Genomic DNA, 25,747 nt, shown 5'->3' with positions numbered 1-25,747 from the left:
AGAAAGTGAAATAAGCCAGTCACAAAAGGACAATTATTATATGATTACACTTATGCAAAGTACCTAGAATTGAATTCATATGACAGAAAGCAGAATGGTGGTTGCCACAAGCTGAAGGAGGGGAGAATGGAAGGTTACTGTTTAATGGGTACAGAATTTCAGTTAGGGAAAATAAAAAAGTTCTGGAGATTGATGGTGATGATGGCTGCACAACAATGCAAATATACTCTTAAAACAGTTGAAACTGTAAGAGTAAAAAAAAATTAAATAAATACCATTTTGGTAGAGGAAGAGAACAGAGAAGAGAAAGGGATAGATAAGTGTGTTGAGGAATACAGCATCAACCTGGAAACTGATATGACAGAAATGGATAGGGCTTTAAAAAGAAAATACATCTGAGACCCATTAAAGCAAAGTTTAACAAGAAAAAAAATTTAATAAGAAAATACAATATTCAAATTAAATGTATATAATTCCCTCTTTGGGTTCAAAATTATCTAAAACCACACTTTACCCAGAAAACAAATCTGTCCTAGAGTCCTGTTTATCAAATTGGGGTGTGTAAAGAGACTGCATCAAATTCACCCAGGGAAGCTGTTAAATGCAGATTCCGGGCTCCACCTCAATTGAATTTTGTTCATGCAAAGACTTTGGAATCACTGGCTTAGAGAAAGAAAAGCACAGAAATGTAAGTACCCACAAATATTTTTAATTCTAAAACACATGTAACTATCCTAAATGTCTAAGTGTCACTTATTTAGAAATCCATCCTCAGTATAGTATTAGAAGTAATAATCACACTCATAATTTAAAGATTTTCAGCCAGGGACAGTGGCTGACACCTGTAATCCCAGCACTTTGTGAGGCCAAGGCAGGTGGATCACCATAGGTCAGGAGTTTGAGACCAGCCTGGCCAACATGGTGAATCCCTGTCTCTACTAAAAACACAAAAATTAGCAGGGCATAGTGACACATGACTATAATCCCAGCTACTTGGGAGGCTGAGGCAGGAGAATCGCTTGAACCCAGCAGGCGGAGGGTGCAGTAAGCTGAGATTGTGCCACTGCACTCCAGCCTGGGCAACAGAGTGAGACTCCGTCTCAAAATAAATAAATAACGAAGATTTTCTTGTCATTTTTTCATGGGAAGAAAAGTATTAAGACACTTATGAAATGTTCCCACACAAAATTTTTTACATGGGCATTTTTTCTTTTTTTTTTTTTCGAGACAGCATCTCACTCTGTCGCCAAGGCTAGAGTGCAGTGGTACTATCTCAGCTCACTGCAACCTCCACCTCCCAGGTTCTAGCAATTCTCCTGCCTCAACCTCCCAAATAGCTGGGATTACAGGTGCATGCCAACACGCTCGGCTAATTTTTTGTATTTTAGTAGAGACAGTTTTTCACCATGTTGCCCAAGCTGGTCTCAAACTCCTGAGCTCAGGCAATCCACCGCCTCAGCCTCCCAAAGTGCTAGGATTATAGGTGTGAGCCACCGTGCCTGGCCTAAAATGGTAATCTTTAAATAAAAATTAGTAGGACACTACAATGCTTTTTTTTTTAAAAAAAAGATTTTGGGGGGTCAGGGCCGGGCGCAGTGCCTCACGCCTGTAATCCCAGCACTTTGGGAGGCCGAGGTGGGCGGATCACGAGGTCAGGAGATCGAGACCATCCTGGCGAACGTGGTGAAACCCCATCTTTACTAAAAATACAAAAAAATTAGCCAGGCGTGGTGGCGGGCGCCTGTAGTCCCAGCTTCCAGGGAGGCTGAGGCAGGAGAATTGCGTGAACCCGGGAGGCGGCCGAGCTTGCCGTGAGCAGAGATCACACCACTGCACTCCAGCCTGGGCGACAGAGCGAGACTCCATCTCAAACAAACAAACAAACAAAAAAAAAAGATTTGGGGGGTCTTACTCTGTTGCCCAGGCTAGAGTGCAACAGAGTGCTCTTTACAGCCTTGAACTCCTGGTATTACGTGCTTCTTCAGCCTCAGCCTCCTGAGTTGCTGGGATTATAGGCGTGAGCCACCATGCCTGGCTTAAAATGGTTTACTTTACCTACTAATTCTCAAAATGACTTTTAAAAAACTGCATTCAATTACAGTAGCATTCTAGTTACCTTGAAATATCCCCCCAGTACCATTCTGCATCCTGAAGAGAAACAGAACTGTCCTTCATTCCATTTGTAACTGCTGAAGTCATTGGCTTAGGTGGCTTTGGTGGAAGAGCTAGAAGAGAAATGAATATTACTCTGTAGATGTAAATTATTTTTTGTTTTCTAATTTCCTCTGGAGCAGCTCATCAACCAAGGTATGTTAAGAGTCTAATAATTATCAATCAAATTGAGTATTATTTTATGTTAAATGTTAGCAACAGAAGGAATCCTTTTGATTGCCTAAAAAGTGAAAATGTCAATATATTTGGTTTTTTCCTTCTCATGAAACACCAACTTCTAAGTCTGTAAAACTTCATCATCTCTCAAAAGACAACATGCAACCCCTTTCCAAACAACTCAGTCCAAAAGCCACTAAGTGACCAACGTACAACATGAGAACTATAGTTAATAATATTGTATTATATACTGGTAATCTGCCAAGTGAGTAAATTTTAGGTATTCTTACTACCAAAAACAAAAAAGGGTAACTATGAAATGATGGGTATGTTATTAATAATTTGCTCAACTGTAATACAGTGAAGCCTCTTGCTTTGGACTGGAATTATAGCTACTGCTATCAACTTATGAATTTCAATGTATATAAACATAAATATGTAAATGTCTGTACACAGAATACATATATTCCCTAGCTCTGTTCCCTGAGACAGAGATTCCCTAACCCCCGGGCCGCGGACTGGCACTGGTCCATGGCCTATTAGGAAAAGGGCCACACAGCAGGAAGTGAGCAGTGGGCGAGCGAGCATTACTGCCTGAGCTTCAGCATTAGATTCTCATAGAAGCACAAATCCTACTGCGAACTGCACATGCAAGGATCGAGGTTGTGTGCTCCTTTTGAAAATCGAACTAATGCCTGATGATCTGAGGTGGTACAGTTTCATCCTGAAACCAATACCCCCACCCCGACCCCACCCCAGCAATGAAACCGGTCCCTGGTGCCAAAAGGTTGGGGAATGCTGCCCTGAGAGGTCCTGGGGGCAACAACACCCCAATATGTACACTGAGCACCTAGACCTTGCTTTCTAATACCATTCTCTACTAAAAGGAACCAGGGCTCTTTGAAGAAATCGCTGATTCCAGGGACAGAATAGAGCAAGTACCAAATGAGCCTGAACATCATCTTGTGCCAAAAAGGAAGGAAGTGCTCAAAGAATGGGAGAGGCTATGTTAAAAGAACAAAAGGGTGAGCTTGAAGGAGCTCTCACTGACTAAATCTGGAACAGCTGACCTATCAATACAAATAATAATAGTAAAGAAATATAACTCATTAAACAAAATAGGAATATATGTGTCCATGCAGATATAAATAAATAAATAAACAAAGATCGATGAGGACCAAGATTACTATTATCTCAATATACTGTCCCACAAAATCCTAATTACAAAAGGAAAAACAACAATAGTGAAAAAGCCTGGCAAATACCACCTTAATCAAGAATCAAGGTTAATATTAGAAATAATGGCGAAACTGTGGACCCCAATACAATGCACTAAGAAGGACATAACATCACTTCTGTGACATCCCTGCCAAATACGCATAAACTAATATGAATCTAATCATAAAGAAACATCAGACAAACCATGACTGAGGGGCATTCTACAAAATAACTGACCTGTAATCTTCAACAATGTACAGGTCATGAGGGTCAAGGAAAGACTGAAGAAATGTTTCAGATTGAAGAAGAAGACTAAAGAATCCTGACAATTAAATGCAATGTGTAATTCTGGACTGGATCTTTTTTGCTATTAAGGACAACACTGGGACAATGGGCAAAACTTGAATGGGATCTGAGTATGACCATAGCAGTAATACAGCAATGTTAGTTTTCTGATTTTGATGGTTATATTGTGTTCCTGTAGGAAAATGTTCTTGTTTGTGGGAAATACACACAAACATGGTCATCATATGGCATCATGCTGACAACTTACTCTCAAATGATACAAAAAAATTACGTTCTTTGAACTGTACTTGTAACTTTTTTGAGATTGTTTCTTTTTTCTTAATTTAATCAAAAAATTGTAAGCTATCTTGGGGGGAAGGAGAACAATGTGAATATTTTCCCCCGAACAGAAGTCCCTTAGTTGGCCGGGTGTGGTGGCTCACACTTGTAATCCAAGCACTTTGAGAGGCAGAGGCAGGCACATCAACTGAGGTCAGGAGTTCGAGACCAGTTTGGCCAACATGATGAAACCCCATCTCTACTAAAAATACAAATATTAGCTGGGCATGGTGGTGCACACCTGTAATCCCAGCTACTCGGGAGGCTAAAGCAGGAGAATTGCTACAACCTCGGAGGCAGAGGTTGCAGTGAGCCGAGATTGCACCACTGCACTGCAGCCTGGGAGACAGAGTGAGACTGCCTCAAAAATAAATAAATAAAGTCCCTTAGTCAACTGATTTTCAACATGGGTGTCAAGATAATTCAATGAGGGAAAGAATAGTCTTCTTAACAAATTGTTCTGGAACAAGTGGATATCCACACACAAAAAGAATGAAGTTGGATCCCTGCCTCACACCAAAATTAACTAAAAATGGATCAAAGACCTAAATGTCAAGACCTAAAACTATAAAATTCTTACAAGAAAAAATAGGCTTAAATATTTGTGACTTTATATTAGGTAACGGTTTCTTAAATATGACACTGAAAATAACAAACAAGAAAAAAATAGATCAACTGCATCAAAATTAAAAACTTCTGTACTTCAAAGGACATCATCAAGAAAGTGAAGAGACAGTCTACAGGATGGGAGAATGTTTTGTAAGTAGAACTGATAAAATATATTTTGTAAATATTTGTAATTGTATCTGTAAATATATTTTGTACTCGTATCTAGAATACATAAAAGGCCTCTTTTAATTCAATAAAAGACAAACGACCCAATTAAATATGGGCAAAGGATCTGAATATATATTTCTCCAAAAGACAAACAAGTAGCCAATAAGCACACGAAAAGATACTGAACATAATCAGCCAGCAGAGAAACGCAAATCAAAACCACAGTGAAATACCACTTCACACCCACTAGGATGACTATAATCAAAAAGACAGATAATAACAAGTGTTGGTGAGGATGTGGAGAAATTGGAATACTCATAGACTGCTGGTGGGAATGTAAAATGATGCAGCTGCTTGGAAAACAGTCTGGCTTCCTCAAAAGGCTAAATGCAGAGTTGCCCAGCAATTTCACTCTTACATATACCCAAGAAAAAAGAAACGTATATCTACACAAGAACTTGCACAGGAATGTTCATAGTAGCGTTATTTATAATGGCTCAAAAATGGAAAACAACCCAAATATCTATCAACAGATGAATAGATAAATAAAATGAGGTATATGTCCATACAACAGATTATTCAGCAATAGAAAGGAATGAGGTGCTGATATACTACAACATGGACGAATCTGAAAACATTTTGCTGAGTGAAAGAAGCCCGTCATGAAAGGCCAAATATTATACAATCCCATTGTCCAGAATAGGCAAATCTATAGTGACGGAAAGTAGATCAATGGTTGGCTAGGGCTGGGGAGTAAAGGGGGAAATAGGGAGTGACTGCTATATGAAGGATTTCTTTCAGGGTAATGAAAATATTCCAAAATTGACTATCATGATGGTTATACAACTTTGTGAAGATACTAAAAAATCACTGAATTATACAATGTGGGTAAACTGCCTGGCATGTGAATTATATATCAATAAAGCTGTTTTAAAATAAATAAATATCAGACTTCTGAAATTACTAGATGGGAGTGGATTTGCTATAATCCATACTTTTTTTCAAAGTAGCTAAATAACCATCTTGTTTGAAAAGGATTTTATGTGAATTATAAAAGTAGCTACAGTTTGAACTATAACTTAGCAAAACTTATAATTCTTCTACTTATGTAACACAAGGATTAACAGTGTAAACTTGTGCTATACAAAGCACTGCACTATAGTATGAAAAGGTACAAAGATAAGGTGTTCCCTGCACTCAAAAGAACAAATCCAGAGAGAATGACACACAGAAACACCTAACTATAATACTCATCAGAATGCGGTAAAAAGTAAATTGTAATGGAAACCCAGCAAAAGGAGTAATTGATCCCCTCTAGGGAAACTTTAAGGTCAAACACTAAGCTTCTCAAATCTAGTCCTTAGTGATTTGAGTACATGATCAACAGAGCCCAAGAACCAATGTGCTTCATTATATCAACAGGTGGGTTACACTCTAATCACCTTCAAATGGAGTTATGGAGACTTTTCTACATCCCTTCACTGGAGGAGCTGTATATTGAGATGAGTTGAGTTGACCAGACTGCATGAGGAAGCTGCTATTTATGGATAATGATAGTTCACAGATAGCTCTACCACCAACAAACATGTAATGACCATTTCACATCTATTACAGAGGGCTGCCTTCTTGTATCTTGCTGTTCTGAACTACAGAAATGTAAGAAGAATGAAATTTTTATAAAGGCAGTTGCTACATGAGGTTGCTAAAAGAACACAATCATAAGGTCTGAACTGAATGCAATACTGGCCTATTTCTACATTCCTACTATCTATCATCACTCCACACAGACATAGGCAAATATGTACTGAACACCTCCTATGTTCCAGAAGCTGTGAACATAGCAATGAACTAGATTAGATATACATAGTCTCCAAACATAGGGACTTTATAATCCAAAGGATAAATTTCAAGATAATTCATTGTTCCTAAAATTGTGAGTACACTCAAATGTAGCTCTATCAAACTCAACTGAATCTTCAATCTAAATGTTTTGCCTTCTCTGAGAGCTGTTCCCTACCCTCCCATGTAGATTGTAGAATATACTGGGCAAATGTGAATAAAAATTTATCTCCTAATAACCTCCTAATTGCATTAAGATAAGCAGATTTATATCTATCTTGTGATATTATAAATAAAGGTAAAATAATTCCAAATCATTAAGCCTTTAAGTAGTTCAAAAGGACTATCTTGAGGGAAAAACTGATTAGGACACACTAGTCATCTTTTCAACTCCTTGACAAAGTAGTTCTTGCATGAGGTGAGCACTGCAATGCTGAGTGATAAGTTAAGTGCACCTAAGCAAATACCTTCTGAAATGAGTATCCATAAAATATATAGCACTTCTATTTCTATTTAGCAGACAATAAAAAATATTTATCTTTACATTTTTAGAAACTATATTACAAGTCTGGGGTTTTTTTTTTAAATTGTGAGACAGGGTCTCATTACGTTACCCAAGCTGGTCTCGATCTCCTGGCCTCAAGTAATTCTTCTGCCTTGGCCTCCCGAAGTGCTGGGATTATAGGCATGGGCCACTCATGCCTGGCCTATATTACAAGTTTTTAAATATTAGCAATGCAGAAAGACATTTTCAATTCAGTTTTAATTAATATGTAGCTATATGAAGAAACAAATAGACATATAGGTGTTTCAAGTGTGTGTGTATGTGTGCATATGGATATATACGCACAGAAACATATGAAGAACACACAAAGTGTTAATAGTGAATACAATAGGGACCGGGAACAGCAGAGAACACTGTATGTATGTATGTATGTATGTATATTGTGTATGTTTTATATGCTTTAACAATAAAAAATAGTGCCAGGTGCAGTGGTGTGCACCTATAGTCCCAGCTACTTGGGAGGCTGAGATGGGAGGATTGCTTGAAGCCAGTTCAAACCCACAGTGTGCTATGATCACACACGTGAATAGCCACTGCACGCCAACTCATAATCCCTACACTTTGGGAGGTTGAGGCAGGTGGATCACCTGAGGTCAGGAGTTCGAGACCAGCCTGGCCAACATGGTGAAACCCTGTCTCTATTAAAAATACAAAAATTAGCTGAGCGTGGTGGCAGGCACCTGTAATCCCAGCTACTCGGGAGGCTGAGGCAGGAGAATCGCTTGACCCCGGGAGGCAGAGGTTACAGTGAACTGAGATCGTGCCATTACACTCCAGCCTAGGCAACAAAGTGAGACTCTGTCTTTAAAAAAAAAAAAAAGCAACCTGATTCACACCACTGTACTCTGGAAAGGCCAGGAGTTGGAAGTACAATACATCTCGGAAGGGAGGATTGAGTCATGTGGCCGGAAACAGAAGAGTTGGCTGACAATCTATAGAAAGAGCAGTTAAGTCCTCAATTCTCTTCCCCACCTGCCCAAGCAGCCAGGCAACTACCCCTCCTCCACCCTAGACAAAGGTTGCCTGTCAACTCACCAGTCCAGAGAAACAATTAGAAAGGCTCTGGACTCTTCATCCATGTCCCTACAAAGGACATAAACCATCATTCTCAGCAAACTATTGCCAGAACAGAAAACCAAACACCGCATGTTCTCACTCATAGTTGGGAACTGAACAATGGGAACACTTGGACACAGGGTGGGGAACATCGCACACCGGGGCCTGTTTTGGTGTGGGGGGAGGGGTAGGGATAGCATTAGGAGATACACCTAATGTTAATGACAAGTTGATGGGTGCAGCACACCAGCATGGCACATGTATACATATGTAACAAACCTGCACGTGCATATGTACCCTAGAACTTAAAGTATAATAATAATAAAAAAGAAAGATACAGCATGCTCAGTGCTGTGTTTTAGAATGTTAAAAAAAAAAAAAAAAAGAAAGGCTCTGGACTCAGGGAACACCAAGCTCAGCTGAGAATAGGTAGAGACGGGGTCTCACTGTATTGCCAAGGGTAGTCTCGAATTCCTGGGCTCAAATGATCTTCCTGTCTTGGCCTCCCAAACTGCTGGGAGTACAGGTGTGAGCCACTGCACCTAGCAGGTATTCATCATCTTATCACTTCTCAGTGAAGGCCTCCAGTTAACAAGTTCCTGCCCACTCACATGGAGCTTCAACATGGATGAACATTGAAAATATTACGCTAAGTGAAATAAGCAAGTCACAAAAAGACAAGTATTATGATTCTTCTTACATGAGGCTACTAAAGTGTCAAATCCGTAGAGACAGAAAGTAGAATGCTATTGGCCAAGGGCTGAGGGGAGGATGGAATGGAAGTTAGTATTTAATGGGTACAGAATTTCAGCTGAGGAAGATGAAAAAGTTCTGGAGGTGGATGGTGGTGATGGTTGCACAACAGTATGAATGTACTTAAAGCCACAGAATTTAAACATTTTAAAATGGTTAAAAACAGCTGAGTGTGATGGCTCACGCCTATAGTCTCAGCATTCTGGGAGGCCAAGGCAGGTGTATTGCTTGACCCCAAGAGTTCGAGACCAGCCTGGGCAACAGAGCAAGATCCCATCTCTAAAGTAAATAAATAAATACTTTAAAAGAAATAGATCAAATGGTTAAAATGATAAATTACATGTTACATATATTTACCACAACTTAAAATAAAAAAAACACCAGACATTTGAGGAAAGCCATTACATTAAAGAAGACCAAAACAAGAAGAAACTTGGGAGTAACCAGAGAATTCAAGGGAAAAAAAACTTCACAGACACACAATAACAGCATATCTCAGATATATAAAAGGAAAGACTGCATCTATGAAAGACAAACAAGATCTATACTAAAGTAACATTCAAAGAACAAAAGCCTTTATATATTAAAATTATTATAGAAAATTGTTTAAGTCAGTTCACAATCTGGCAGGTAAAGCTGAAATCTCCCAGGAAGTGGAACAAAAAGAGAAAGTAATGAAAAAATAGGGGAAAGATAAGAGAAACAGAGGATCAACTAAGAAGATCCAGCATCAAACTAACAGAAGTTCCAGAAAGCAGGAAGAGAAACCTTTAAAATAAGAAAAAATTTTGGCCGGGCGCGGTGGCTCAAGCCTGTAATCCCAGCACTTTGGGAGGCCGAGACGGGCGGATCACGAGGTCAGGAGATCGAGACCATCCTGGCTAACACGGTGAAACCCCGTCTCTACTAAATGCAAAAAACTAGCTGGGCGAGGTGGCGGGCGCCTGTAGTCCCAGCTACTCGTGAGGCTGAGGCAGGAGAATGGCGTAAACCCGGGAGGCGGAGCTTGCAGTGAGCTGAGATCCGGCCACTGCACTCCAGCCCGGGCGACAGAGCAAGACTCCGTCTCAAAAAAAAAAAAAAAAAGAAAAAAAGAAAAAATTTTAAGAACTGAAGGACACACATTTCCTGAATGAAAATGCCCACAGAGTATGCCACACAATGAATGAAAAAGATCCACATCAAGCTACACCCCTGTGGAATTTCACAACACTGGGGGGAAAAGAGAAAGTCCTAAAATCTATCACAAGGACAAAAAAAAAAAGTCACAAAGGACTAAAGAAGGTCTTTGGGTTGCTCAACAACACTGGAGACTAGCAACACTAAAGATAAACCTTCCAAATCTGAGAGAAAATGATTTTTTCAAGCTAGAATGATATATCCTGCCAAATTATCAATTACACATGATGGTAGAATAGATATTTTCAGATATACAAGATCTCAACCAATTCATCTCTCAGCAACCTTTCTTAGGAAGCTACTGAATGATGTGCTCCACCAAAATAAAGAAGTAAACTAGGAAAGCAGGTGGTATAAAAATGCAGGACAATGGATCCCAACATCGGAGAAAAGCAATGGCAATGCCCAGCATAATGCTGAATGCAGTACCAGGATGACAGCTGAAAACAGAATTCAAACAGGAAGATGAAGGGCAGTCTAGAGGGTATGTTTAAGAAAAGAATGGAAATGGTAAATTATCTGATGTTTAACCATACTGTGATGAATTTTATGGTTCTGTCATACGGTTCTGTCAGAATCATAAAATTCTGTCTTTAAATTTATATATATATAAAAAAGGAAATGTGGCCAGGTGTGGTGGCTCACACCTGTAATCTCAGCACTTTGAGAGGCCGAGGTGGGTAGATCACGAGGTCAGGAATTCGAGACCAGCCCGGCCAATATGGTGAAACCCCATCTCTACTAAAAATGTATAAAAAATTAGCCAAATATAGTGGCATGCACCTGTAGTCCCAGCTACTCGGGAGGCTGAGGCAGGAGAATCACTTGAACCCAGGAGGTGGAGGTTGCACTGAACCAAGATCGCGCCACTGCACTCCAGCCTAGGCGACAGAGTGAGACTCCGTCTCAAAAAAAAAAAAAAAAAAAAAGAAAGGATGCAATCATAATATACCAATGGCTTAGCTGTGAACACTGCACGTAATAATAGTGTAAGTATTGCAAGATAATTTAAGAAAGTTATAATTGTGATATAAATACACTGGAAAATGCATAGAAGGAAAGAGTGTATGGCATAAGAGAATAAGAGAAGTAAATCACTATCTTTCTTAGAAGGAATAAATGACATCAAAAAGTGAAAAATTATAAATAACAGTATTACCATATTACGAAAAATAGGGAGGTAAACACCAGAAGAAAAGGCCAGAAGAGTTAAGTGTTGCCCCTGGGGCTAGAAAGTGGCAGAAGAGAGGGTAGGACAGGCAACTGATGATTTTGTACTATAAACCTTGAAGTACTTTTTGACTTTTTAAACTATAAACCCATATTGCTTTAAGATAAAAATCAAAAGAAACCTAGCGTTTATTCTGATTCCACCACTTAAACTAGACTTGGTAAATTATCTCACCTCTCTGAGCCTTAAGTTCCATGCTATGTTGAATCCAACTTGTACAGGCTAGTGAGAGCTGATTGTTGTATTTTCAAGAATTTTGCAAGCTGCTATTCTATTCTATACACCTTTTTTTTTTTTTTTTTGAGATGGATCCTCCTTCTATTGCCCAGGATGGAGTGCAGTGGTGCAATCTCAGCTCACTGCAACCTCCACCTCCTAGGTTCAGGCGATTCTCCTCCCTCAGCCTCCCGGGTAGCTGGAACTACAGGCGCGTGCCACCATGCCTGGCTAGTTTTTTTTGTATTTTTAGTAAAGACGGGGGTTTCACCATATTGGCCAGGCTGGTCTCGAACTCCTGACCTCATGATCCGCCTGCCTTGGCCTCCCAAAGTGTTGGGATTACAGGTGTGAGCCACCGTGCCCAGCCTCTACACAGTCAGTATTAAATATTAAATCATATAAGTTCACAATTAAATTATATTAAAAATAAAGTTAAAAAATGCTCAAACCTCATTACTTCATTAATACTGTATTTATGCTTTTAAGAAACATCTATTGTATTTATATAATGGAAATACTGTGTGCTACCGAGGATTTATTTCAAATTCTGCATTCGGTATGTCAGTCACACTAGTAGATTGAAATCGGCCACAGAGGGAGTATTTATACTTTGGAAATCAGCAAATACTACAAATCAGAGAGCTTGATTTATTGTGGTTTTGATGATTTGCCTGGGGTTAGCAAACTATGGCCCTCTGCCTGTTTTCCATGGTGCAAAAAATAGTTTTTACTTTTTTTATTACTTTGAGATGAGGGTCTCACTATGTTGCCCAGGCTGGTCTCAAACTCCTGGGTTCAGGTCATCTTCTTGCCTCACCCTCCTGAGTAGCTGTGGAACTAAAGGCGTGCACCACTGTGACCAGCGTTTTTACTTTTTTTGTTTTTTTTTTTGAGACAGAGTCTTACTCTGTTACCCAGACTGGAGTGCAGTGGTACAATCTCGGCTTACTGCAACCTCCACCTCCCAGATTCAAGCAATTCTCCTGCCTCAGCCTCCCGAGCAGCTGGGACTACAGGCACGGGCTATCATGCCCAGCTAATTTTTGTATTTGTAGTAGAGACGGGGTTTCCCCATGTTGGCCAGGCTGGTCTTGAACTCCTGACCTAAGGTGATCCACCTGCCTTGGCCTCCCAAAGTGCTGGGATTACACATATGAGCCACCACGCCTGGCCCGTTTCTACATTTTTAAATGGTTATAAACACATACACACACACACACACACACACACACACACACACACACACAATATGAAAGAGACCATTTGTGGCCTGCAAAGCCTAACGTCTTTACTATATGGCTCTTTGCAGAAAAAATATGTCAATTCCAGATCTAGACTTAAGGAAATGATAGAGAAAATATTAATTCATTGTAATAATCTCCACTCTTCTGAATTCTATGGCTGCAGCTTTAGTGCAACAAGCAAATTTGAGGGTATTCAAAACCAAATACATACAATCATACCTCAGTATCCTCATAGGATTGGTTCCAGGATCCCTGTAGATACCAAAATCCAAGGATACTCAAGTCCATTTTATAAAATGATGTAGTATTTGCATACAGCTTATGCACATCCTCCCATATACTTTCAGTCATCTCTAGATTACTTGTATCTAATACAATGTAAATGCTATGTAAAGAATTGTTAGGCTGGGCGCGGTGGCTCAAGCCTGTAATCCCAGCATTTTGGGAGGCCGAGATGGGCGGATCACGAGGTCAGGAGATCAAGACCATCCTGGCTAACACGGTGAAACCCCGTCTCTACTAAAAAATACACAAAAACTAGCCGGGCGAGGTGGCGGGCGCCTGTAGTCCCAGCTACTCCGGAGGCTGAGGCAGGAGAATGGCGTAAACCTGGGAGGCGGAGCTTGCAGTGAGCTGAGATCTGGCCACTGCACTCCAGCCTGGGCGACAGAGCGAGACTCTGTCTCAAAAAAAAAAAAAAAAGAATTGTTATACTGTATTTTATTTGTATTATTTTGTTGTTATATTGTTATTTTTATTGGTTTTTACACACACACCCAGAATCCACAGTTGTTTGTTATTTCAATTCAAGAATGCAGAATCTGTGAATAGGGAGGGCCCACCGCATTTCCTCACCTGTTCCTATCCACCCTATCCTGATAAAGGGCACCACTATGCATTTGTCAAAACTCAAAGAACTGTACACCAAAGAGTATAAACTTTACTGTATGTAAATTTTAAAGTTTTTTTTAATCAGCTGTATAACATCTTAAATGAAGATGCCTTAGCCCAACGCTCTACAGATTCTGATTCCATTGATCCAGAATGAGACCAGGGCAACTATGTTTTTTAAAAAAAGGCAATTGGTAATTCTGACATAAAACTAGAATGAGAACCACATTCCTAACCCCACGAAGGTACTCCTTGACTTCTCTGCCTTTTTTTTTTTTTTTTTTTGAGACAGAGTCTCGCTCTGTCGCCCAGGCTGGAGTGCAGTAGTGCTATCTCGACTCACTGCAACCTCCGCCTCCTAGGTTCAAGCGATTTTGCCTAAGCCTCCCGAGTTGGCTGGTACTACAGGCACGGGCCACCACACCCAGCTAATTTTTTGTATTTTTAGTAGAGACGGGATTTCACCGTGTTAGACAGGCTGGTCTCGATCTTCTGAACTCGTGATCCGCCCGCCTTGCCCTCTCAAAGTGCTGGGATTACAGGAGTAAGCCACCATGCTTGGCCCTCTCTCTACATCTTTACCACTTACTCCAGTAATCCCAGTTCTTTCACCTCAATGAGACCTCCAATTTACAGCAATGCTACCACTGTTCTTTCACCTCAGTAAGACCTCTAATTCCTTAAACTTAGTACTTTCTATCCCATACTGGTCTTCATTCTCCCTCTCTCTTAACTAATACTATCATCTCTTTTGCTCTCTTATCCTCCCACTGTACCTGTCTGGCAAGACCCCGACCATAGCTCAATCTGTTTTCATGCTTTTTCTGCTCTCTCTCTAGGCTAATAAAGAGGAAAAAAGTTACATCATCTTCAATTGGTTTCACTAATAATGGTCTCAAGCCATAAGTGGACCCTCAAAACAATCCAAAAATCTTACCCTAAATTTACCTGCCTCCCATTCTTCACTACAAGCTATTTCAAACATCATATTCTACCTCCCTGAACCAGCCCTAAATAACATATGTAGAACCAAAAACGGCAAACATAAAAGTATTATTCTTGTGTTAGGAAAAAGTCCCCAGTACTCCCAGCTTAATTAGCTGGTACTGGTAGTTTAGTATAACTAGAGATCATAAGCCAGCAGATCAGAATTTGCCTTTAAATTTCATTAGGAAGAACTAGACACTATTACTAATTTATGTTTCTGTTTTGCAGTTAACTCATTTAAGCTATATTTTGGTCAATCAGCTGAAAAGAAATACTGTAAGGGATTTGCAATGCCCCCTAATAGCCCCTTCTCTGTCAACTTCTCACATTTGCTTTCCAAAAAATTCTTAATAGTTACCTTCCAAATAGTAAATGCGATCTCCTACACATATCTTTGACGTGAAAATGCTCAGTTTAAGAAAAATGGTTCAGTCACATAAATCTTTGCTATATAGTATTGAGGGCATTTAAATACTAAGAACATAAATTATTCTGTTAAATGTTGTCAGCCAGGTGTGGTGGCTCATGCACGTAATCCTAGCACTTTGGGAGGCTGAGGTGGGCAAATCACTTGACTCCAGGAGTTTAAGACCAGCCTAGGCAAATTAGCCAGGCATGGTGGCAGGTGCCTGTAATCCCAGCTACTTGGGAGGCTGAGGCAGGAGAATCGCTTCAACCCAGGAGGCAGAGTTTGCAGTGAGCCAAGATCATGCCACTGTACTCCAGTCTGGGTGACAGAGTGAGACTCCGTCTCAAAAAAAAAAAAAAAAAAAAAAAAAGACCACCCTGGGCAACACATGGAGAAACTGTCTCTACAAAAAAATACAGCAGTCAGCCGGGTATGGTGGTGTGTGCCTGTAGTCCCAGCTGTTTGGGAGGCTGAGGTGAGAGGATCACCTAAGCCCAGGAAGTCAAGGCTGCAGTGAGCCAAGACTGTACCACTGCACTCCAACCTGGGCAACAGAGTGAGACCCTGTCTCAAAAAAAAAAACAAAAAGAGTGTCGAAGGTGAATGATGTTATCAAAAACACAAAACAAACCTAAAATATTCCATCAGATAATAAATTCTGACTATCTGTTAAAGAACCAAGAAACAAGAAAAAAATCCCAAAGATATCTATTTGTGATAACTAGATATTATAAAAGGTTCAAAATACAAAATAAAACAAAATAATTTCATAATACACACTTTCTAAAATTCACAAATCTATTTCATTTTAGAGGAACAAAAGATGAAGAGAATTAGAACTATCTTGGATATTAGGGTATAATCTTAGGTGCAGAATAATGCTTAGAAAAAAAAGACTAGTTAATCAAGCTAACCAAGGGGAAAACATTTATTTTAATTAAATCTTCAACTTTTGAAAGCCTAAAATAAAATTATGGAAACAGGAGGAGAGAAAAAAGACAAAAAACATTTCATCTTTCTAAAGGGAAAAAACTGACAGCTTTTACCAAGTTCATTTTAAAAGACAATGATTATACAAAATTTCCCCCCAGCATCCGTGAGCTGCCACATCCAAATCCAAACTTCACTGACTATTTGGCATCCAGCATTGAATTACAGAACAACTTTGCTCATGCATGGACAAATGCTATTTTTCCCCAGTGGAATGATTTCTCTGTAGTGTGCTCATTAGTAACACTAACCCCTTCCTATGCCCCAACAACCAACTGCTTTGTGAGCTAAATCCCAATCCCAAATCAGACATTGTTGGCAAAACTAATCTCTGAATGAAAACGGTACAACAGTCAATCACAACATAGAATTTGGATTGTATATTACTGACGCTGAGACAGAAAACTGTGCCATTTCCAGCAGGTGGTTTTAGTTGAGTTTCTTGGCTCAGCAAAATTGAAGGATGATTTTATCTTTCGAGACACATATGATATTTTCATAAAATTATACTACTCATTATTTCTCTCTGAAAATACATTTTAAAAAACTGTTTCACAATCAAAATAAACACTTCAACAACTAGAAGGTGGCGATTCCTCAAAGACCTAAAGGCAGAAATACTATTTGACCCAGTAATCTCATTACTGGGTATACACCAAAAAGAATATAAATCATACTATTATTAAGATACATGCATATGTATGTTCATTGCAGCACTATTCATAATAGCAAAGGCACAAAATCAACCTAAATGCCCATTCATGATAGACTGGATAAAGAAAATGTGGTATATATACAGCATGGAATACTATGCAGCCATAAAAAGGAACAAGATAATGTCCTTTGCAGGGACATGGATGGAGTTAGAAGCCATTATCCTCAGCAAACTAACTTTGAGAGGCCGCGGCAGGAGGATCGCAGGAACAGAAAACCAAACACTGTATATCCTCACTTATAAGCGGGAACTACATGATCAGAACACATGGACACATGGCAGGGAACAACACAAACTGGGGCCTGTCGGGAGGTGGTTGGGGGAGAGAGAGCATCAGGCGGAATAGCTAATGGATGCTGGGCTTAATACCTAGGTGATGGGATGATCTGTGTAGCAAATCACGCTGGCACATGTTTACCTATGTAACAAACATGCACATCCTGCACAGGTACTCCTGAACTTAAAAGTAGAAGTAAAAAAACAATTAGAAGGGAAAACAATTAATTAAAAGTTAAAGGTTGACACATTTAGGTTGATATATTAGGTTGATACATTAATGTGATTCTCCCTCTATACCTCTTTCCAAGTTGGAGACAGTTTCTTCAAGATTTCATTTTGATACCACCCACTCATATGATATAATTTGGGTAAGTAGTTTCTTCAGTTAAATTGCTTTGAAGACTTCCCCAAATGCTGTTGATAATAATAATACATTTCCTCCTGATAGCAACAAATTATATGTATATTTTTATTTTTATGGAGACAAGGTCTTGCTATGTTACCCAGGATGGTCTCAAACTCCTGGACTCAAATGATCCTCCTGCCTCGGCCTCCCAAAGCACTGGGATTGCAGGCATGAGCCACTGCGCCCGACACAATGGATTAAATATATGTTCTAGGGCTTCTCCAGCTGGAGTACAGAATGAGTGGGCATGCATAAGTTTTACACTTATTTCATTCAAATAAATACTATATTTGTTTCTTAGCATTGCTCACAAACACGCAGATGAAATTAAACCTTTTTTTTAAAAAAAAAACCTATCCTTTTCACACACTACTAATCATTGGTGAGTAAAAACTACCAAAGTAAAATCTCCTGGCTGTCAGGTAACCTAGCAGTATAACTTTGAACAATCTGTTCTATTTATCTGTAAAATGGTTGATTATATCACCATAGTCTCTCTCATCTCTAATTTTTATGGACTTTTATATTCAGTCATCTGAAAGACAGTATACTAGGCAGATTTCACTGAAATACCAGAAATTTCATTAATATTCTGCTGGGTGCTATAAGTCATTCCTCACTGGTAAGCTACATTAAATTAGAATCTAAGAAAGTATTTCTGTGTGTTCTTAAAAAGAATAGCCAGAACAAAAAAATAGCATTAATATATTTTTAGAAGGCAGTAATAAAACTGGCCAGGTGCAGTAGCTCACGTCTGTAATCACTTAGGGAGACGGGCAGGCAGATCACTTGAGGTCAACAGTCAGAGAGCAGCCTGGCCGACATGGTGTAATCCCAGCTACTTGGAAGGCTGAGGTGGGAAGATCGCTTGAACCTGGGAGGCGAAGGTTGCAGTGAGTGCAGATCATGTCACTGCACTCCATCCTGGGCAACAGAGTGAGACTGTGTCTTTAAAAAAAAAAAGAAGAAGAAGAAGAAGAAGTCAATAACAAAACTGAAGAAAACTAGGATCAGATAAGTATTCAGGGAACTTCTTAACTCATTCTGTGAGGCCAGTATTCCCCTGATACCAAAACCAGAAAAAGAAAAAATCAAAAAACAAAACAAAAGGAAAAACCTACAGGCCAATATCCCTTATGAACACAGACACAAAAATCCTCAACAAAATACCAGCAAACCAACTCCAGCAACATATAAACAGGATTATATATCATGACCAAGCGAGATTTGTTTCCAGGAATGCAAGATTGGCTCAACAAACAAAAATCAATCAAGGTAACACACCATATTAACAGAAGAAAGGACAAAGACCAGCATAATGATCTCAACAGATGCAGAAAAATCATGTGACAAAATTAAATACCCTACCAGGTGCAGTAGCTCACATCTATAATCCTAGTACTTTGGGAGGTCACGGCGAGAGGATACCCTGAGGCCAAGGGTTCAAGACCAGCCTGGTCAACATTGTGAGACCCTGCCGCCACAAAAAAATATAATTCAAAAATTAAACACCTACTTATGACAAAAATACTGAAAAACTAGGATTAAAGGGAATTCCTCACCTGATAAAGAGTATCTACAGAAAACCCACAGCTAGCATCATAATTCATGGTGACAAACTGAATGTCTTCCCCTACAATCAAAAACAGCACAAGGATGTCTGCTCTTACCACGTCTATTCAACACTGTAAGATTCTAGCCAGGGGCTGGGTATGGTGGCTCATACCTGTAATCCTAGCACTTTGGGAGGCCGAGGCAGGTGGATCACCTGAGGTCAGGAGTTCAAGACCATCCCGGCCAACATGGTGAAATGCTGTCTCTACTAAAAATACAAAAATGAGCTGGGCATGGTGGCACACACTTGTAATCCCAGCTACTCAAGAGGCTAAGGCAGAAGAATCACTTGAACCCAGGAGGTGGAGGCTGCAGTGAGCCGAGATCACACCATTGCACTCCAGCCAGGACAACAAGAACGAAACTCCATCTCAAAAAAAAATTTAAAAAAAGATTCTAGCCAGGGCTATTAGGGAAGTAAAATAAATAAAAGGCATCCAGAGAGAGAAAAGGAAAATGACGATCTCTATTTGCATACTCAATCATAAGAAATACTCAAAAAACTACTAAAGCTAATAAAAGAGTTCAACAAGGTTGCAGAATACAAGATGAATATGCAAAAATCAAGAGTATTTCTACACACTAGCAATGAACAGTCCAAAAATGAAATTAAAAAAACAATTCCATTCCAACAAGCACATAAAAAAGATACTCAGCATCATCAGTCATTAGGAAAATGCAAATCAAAACCACAGTGACATACTACCTCACATCCACTAGGATAGCTATAATCAAAAAGATACATAACAAGTCTTGGTGACGATGTGGAAAAAGTGAAACCATAATACACTGCTGTCAGGAAAGTAAATATGACCCAGTAATTCTACTCCTAGGTGTATACGCAACAGAACTGAAAACTAAGTTCACATAAAAACTTGCAATGAACGTTCATGGCAGCATTATTCAAAATAGCTAAAAGTGGAAACAACCCAAATATCCATTAATTGGTGAATGGATAAACAAATATTCAGAGTGGAATACTGTTTAGCCATAAAAAGGAATGAAGTGCTGATACATATCACAATTGAATAAACCTTGAAAACATTATGCTAAGTGAAAGAAGTCAAACACAAAAGGCCACATACCATGTCATTCCATTTCCATGAAATGTGCAGAATAGGCAAACTTATAGAGACAGAAAGTCGATTAACAGTTGTCACAGACTGGGGCTAAGAAGAATGGGGAGTGACTTTTTTTGAGACAGGATCTTGCTACCCACCCAGGCTGGAGTGCAGTGGCACTATCACAGCTGACAACCTCAAACTACTGAATTCAAGCGATCCTCCCACATTGGCCTTCCAAGTAGCTGGGACTACAGACGCATGACACCATGCTTAGCTAATTTTTTTTTAAATTTTTGTAGAGACAGGGTCTCGCTATACTGCCCAAGCTGGTCTTGAACTCCTGGCCCCAACTGATCCTCCCACCTCAGTCTCCCAAAGCTGGGATTATGGGCATGAGCCATTCCACCCAGCCTAGAGTGACTCTTAATGGTTACAGGACTTCTTTTGGGGTGGTAAGAACGTTCTGGAATAAGACAGTTGTAATAGTTGCACAACTGTATGACAATACTAAAAACCACTGATGTGGTTAAAAACACTTTTAAAAGGTGGATATATGGCATGTGAATTATATCATAACAGAAAAAGTAGTCAAACAAAGGTACTTTCAAAATTCTACCTAATTTAAAACAGAATTTTATCAGACCTTTTTAAGTTGTAATAAAACACAAAAGTACATACACAAAGACCAATCACAGAGGGAATTAGATGCTTCAATTCAGGACTTACTTTCAACCTAGTACAATTTTTTTTTTTTCCTAGTACAATTTTTTATATGACAGAAAAACTACCTGGTTCTAAATCTCTGGCTGCTCCCTTTTAGACTCCTTGGAATGCAAGGTTGATTTTCCCTCAGGCTTTTCTTCCTCCACCACTGCTTTTTACCCCTCCCAAATTCCCTTATTTTTCCCCAGGGGTTCCATCTCCTAACATATTTCATATCTTTATGAACTTTATACAGGAGGAATCTTTTCACAGCATTTCGTTCTGCATTACATTTTCAGATTAATTTATGTTGATACAAGTAGGTATTTTTATTTTCTCACCGTTCTCTACCATTACATGAATACTCTATAATTTCTTCATTCTCTTAATGATGGACATTTGAGCTGTTTCTAGTTTTCCGTTTTTACGAACAATGTTGCTATGAACTTAATGGTACTTATCCCAGGTACAAACTCTTGTTCATCTTCTACAGTTTCCCTAGGGTATATACTTTACTAGATATTGCTAAGTTCCTCTCTACAATGAGGTTCTAGTTGATATTCCACTGTCCACATAAGTATATGAGAGTTTTCCTTATTCTACATCCTCACCAAAATGGTGAGTGTAAAATATCATTCCACTGAAGTTTTACTTTGCATTTCCATGGCTACTAAAGAGGTTGAACACCTTTTCATGTCTGCAGGACATTGTATTTCGTCTTCTATGAATTTCCAATCTATTGTCTTATTATTATTATTGGTTGGTAAAATATTCTTCATATATCCTGATTATTAATCCTTTTTAGTTATTTTTTCTGCAAATATTTTCTCCCAGATGATACGGTATCTTTCTATCTCATGCTGAATTTCAATAACTGTACATTTTTTATTTTAATCTAGACAAATTTATCAATCTTTTTCTTTTACAGTTCAAATTTCAAGTCTTATTGAAGAAATCCTTTCTACCTTCCCTGCTCTAATATCATAAAAACATTCTCCCACTTTTTTCTAAAAGTTTTACTTTTCACATTAACATCTTTAATTATCAGGTACATTTTTTAATACGGTAAGTAGAAATCTCATTTTATTTTCCATATAAATAACCAATTGTTCCATTATCATTCACTGTTTAGTCAGTCCATCATCTCCTTACTCATCTTCAACACTCACTGTCATGTATTAAGTTTCTTTATATTCAGGGGTTCCGTTTCTGGGCTTTTTATTCTTCACAGAGGTTGGTCTATCCTGTGTAAATACGACATTGCCTTAAATATTAACAATATGACTTTATAAATAATGCTGTGTGAAAGACCAAGTGCGCCTTCCTAATTTTTCTTGGCAGTTAACACTTCTTTATAAATTTTAGAGCTGGTCAAGTTACATGAAATACCCTGTCATTATATTAAACAGAAGTGCATTGAACCTATAAATTAATTTGGAAAGAATTAACATGTTGATGTCACTGGGTCTTCCTATCAGTTAATTTGGTATCCTAATTAGATCTCTTCTCATGTCTTTTAATGGAAATTGTATAATTCTCACCATAAAAGGTCATGTGCATCTTTTGTTGATTTTGTTCACTGGTACTTTTCAATTGTTGTCCTTGTAGCTATTACTGCTATAATGAATATCTTTTTTAAAATATATTTTGTAGGCCAGGAACTGTGGCTCATGCGCGTAATCCTAGCACTTTGGGAGGCTGAGGTAGGCAGAACACTCGGGGCTAGGAGTTTAAGACCAGCCTAGTCAACGTGGTGAAACACTGTCTCTACTAAAAATACAAAAATTAGCTGGGTGTGGTGGCACATCTGTAATCCCAGCTACTCAGGTGGCTGAGGCATGAAGAATAGTTTGAACCCAGAAGGCAGAGGTTGCAGCAAGCTGAGATCGCACCTCTGCCCTCCAGCCTGGGCAACAGAGTGAAACTCCGTCTCAAAAAAAAAAAAACTTTTGTGAAAACATCCCAAGTGGGCTGGGTACGGTGGCTCACGCCTGTAATCCCAGCACTTTGGGAGGCTGAGGTGGGCGGATCACGAGGTCAAGAGATGGAGACCATCCTGGCCAAACATGGTGACACCCCGTCTCTACTAAAAATACAAAAAAAGTAATTGGGTGTGGCGGCATACACCTGTAGTCCCAGCTACTCAGGAGGCTGAGGGAGGCTGAGGCAGGAGAATCGCTTGAACCTGGAGACGGAGGTTGCAGTGAGCCGAGATCATGCCACTGCAGTGAGCCGAGATCATGCCGAGATGCAGCCTGGCAACAGAGCGAGACTCTGTCTCAAAAAAGCAAACAAACAACAACAAAAAAAACCCAAGTGTCCATCAACAGATGACTGAATAAACAAAATGTGGTCTGTATGTACAATGCAGTATTATTCAGTCATAAAAATGAGTAACGTTCTGATACATGCTGCAATATGAACACCAACATTATGCTAAATGAAATATGAAGACACAAAAGGACAAATATTGTATGATTCCATTTATATGAAATATCTAGAATAGGCAAATTCATAGAGAAAGTAAGTTGAATAGAATCTACCAGGAGCTGAGAGTGAAGGGAGAATGAGTAAGTCATTGCTTAACAGTTATAGAGTTTCTATATGGAAGATGAATATAGCTGCACAACATTGTAATTATTGCCACTGAATTGCACACTTAAAACAGTTAAAATGAAAAATTTTGTCATATATAGTTTATAATTTTAAAAAATTAACAATGTAATGCACCAAAACATTGAATTGTATACTTAAAACTGGTGATTTGTACGGTATGTGAATTATATCTCAATAAAGCTTTTTTAAAATTACATTTGTTATCTGCTACTTGTAAAATGGAATCCAACTGTATAGTGGTCTTGGATCCAACAACCTTATTTCATATATATCAGCAAATTATCTTTTGCTTTTTTTTTTTTTTTTTTTTTTTTTGAGACGGAGTCTCGCTCTGTCGCCCAGGCTGGAGTGCAGTGGCCGGATCTCAGCTCACTGCAAGCTCTGCCTCCCGGGTCCACGCCATTCTCCTGCCTCAGCCTCCCGAGTAGCTGGGACTACAGGCGCCCACCATCTCGCCCGGCTAATTTTTTGTATTTTTTAAGTGGAGACGGGGTTTCACTGTGTTAGCCAGGATGGTCTCGACCTCCTGACCTTGTGATCCGCCCGCCTCGGCCTCCCAAAGTGCTGGGATTACAGGCTTGAGCCACCGCACCCGGCCTATCTTTTGCTTTTTAAGCAGTATTCATCTTAGAATAACCCATTAAATACTTAAGCGAGAATGACAATGTTTCTTCTTTTTCTTGATTCAGGAAGAATTTATCTAAAGTTATGAGTGTCTATAAATATTTGGTAGAACTCATTTATAAATCTATATGGGCCTGATTAAGATGGCTACTAAAAGAAAAAAGAAAAGAAGAGAACAAGTGTTGGCAAGGAAGTGGAGTAACTGGAACCCTTGAGCACTGTTGGTGAGATTGTAAAATGGTGCAACTGCTATGAAAAACGGTATGGAGGTTCCCCAAAAAAATGTTTTTAAAAATACCATATGATACAGCAATCCTTCTTATTCTGGGTATACATCTAAAAAAGAAAAAAAAACTGAAAGCAGAGTCTCAAAGAGACATTATACTAGCAGACTCATGTTCACAGTAGCACTATTCACAATAGCTAAGAGGTGGAAGCAACGCAAAGTCTATCAACAGATTAATGGATAAACAAAATGTGGTATATACATAAATGGAATATTATTCAGCCTTAAAAAGGAAGAAAATCCCTTCATATGCTACAACTGAACCCTGAAGACATTATACTGAGTGAAATAAGCCAAAGACAAATATTACATGATCCCACTTACTTATACAAGGTATCTAAAGTAGACAAAATCATAGAAGCAAAGTAAAGGTTGGTTACCAGGGGTTGGGCAATAGGGGAAAAGACTGGTCACTGTTTAATGGGTACAAAGTTTCAGATTTGCAAGATGAGATCTGGAGATCTGCTTCAAAACAATGTTAATATGCTTAATACCACTCAACAGTACACTTGAAAGTGGTTATGAAGGGCCAGGTGTGGTGGCTCATGCCTGTAATCCTAGCACTTTGGGAAGGCAGATTGCCTGAGCTCCGGAGTTCGAGTCCAGCCTGGGAAACATGGTGAAACCCCGTCTTTACTAAAATACAAAAAATTAGCTGGGTGTGGTGGCAGGCGCCTATAATCCCAGTTACTCAGGAGGCTGAGGCACAAGAATTGCTTGAACCCAGGAGGTGGAGGTTGCATGAGCCGAGACTGTGCCACCGCACTCCCGCCTGGGCAACAAAGTAAAAATCTCTTGTCTAAAAAAAACAAAACAAAAAAACAGCAAAGCCAGGCGCAGTGGCTCACGCTTGTAATCCCAGCACTTTGGGAAGCTGAGGCAGGTGGCTCACCTGAGGTCAGAAGCTCGAGACCAGCCCGGCCAACATGATGAAGCCTCATCTCTACCAAAAATACAAAACATTACCCAGGCGTGGTGGCTGATGCCTGTTATCCCAGCTACTTGGGAGGCTGAGGCAGAAGAATTGCTTGAACTCGGGAGGTGGAGACTGCAGTGAGCCAAGATCGCTCCATTGCACTCCAGCCTGGGCAACAAGAGCGAGACTGCCTCAAAAAAAAAAAAAAAAAAAAA

The 25,747-nt window shown here is 39.3% G+C and overlaps 1 protein-coding gene across 8 annotated transcripts in view; it reads right to left on the bottom strand.

Moving 5' to 3' along the window:
* The window catches only part of PIK3R3 (phosphoinositide-3-kinase regulatory subunit 3), a 150,566-nt gene that overhangs the window by 42,943 nt on the left and 81,876 nt on the right, over positions 1 to 25,747 (bottom strand). For all 8 annotated transcript variants that reach the window (XM_017881747.1, XM_017881751.1, XM_017881753.1 and 5 more), the window contains one exon: positions 2,117 to 2,225. In XM_017881747.1, the coding sequence (XP_017737236.1) occupies positions 2,117 to 2,225 (109 nt within the window). The remainder of the gene's footprint in view (positions 1 to 2,116; positions 2,226 to 25,747) is intronic.

Source organism: Rhinopithecus bieti, unplaced genomic scaffold (assembly GCF_001698545.2).
Source record: "Rhinopithecus bieti isolate Rb0 unplaced genomic scaffold, ASM169854v2 scaffold_12155, whole genome shotgun sequence".
In the NCBI taxonomy this organism is placed as follows: domain Eukaryota; kingdom Metazoa; phylum Chordata; class Mammalia; order Primates; family Cercopithecidae; genus Rhinopithecus; species Rhinopithecus bieti.
The sequence above is the reverse complement of the archived record's forward strand: the minus strand, read 5'-3'. Positions and strand labels throughout refer to the sequence as shown.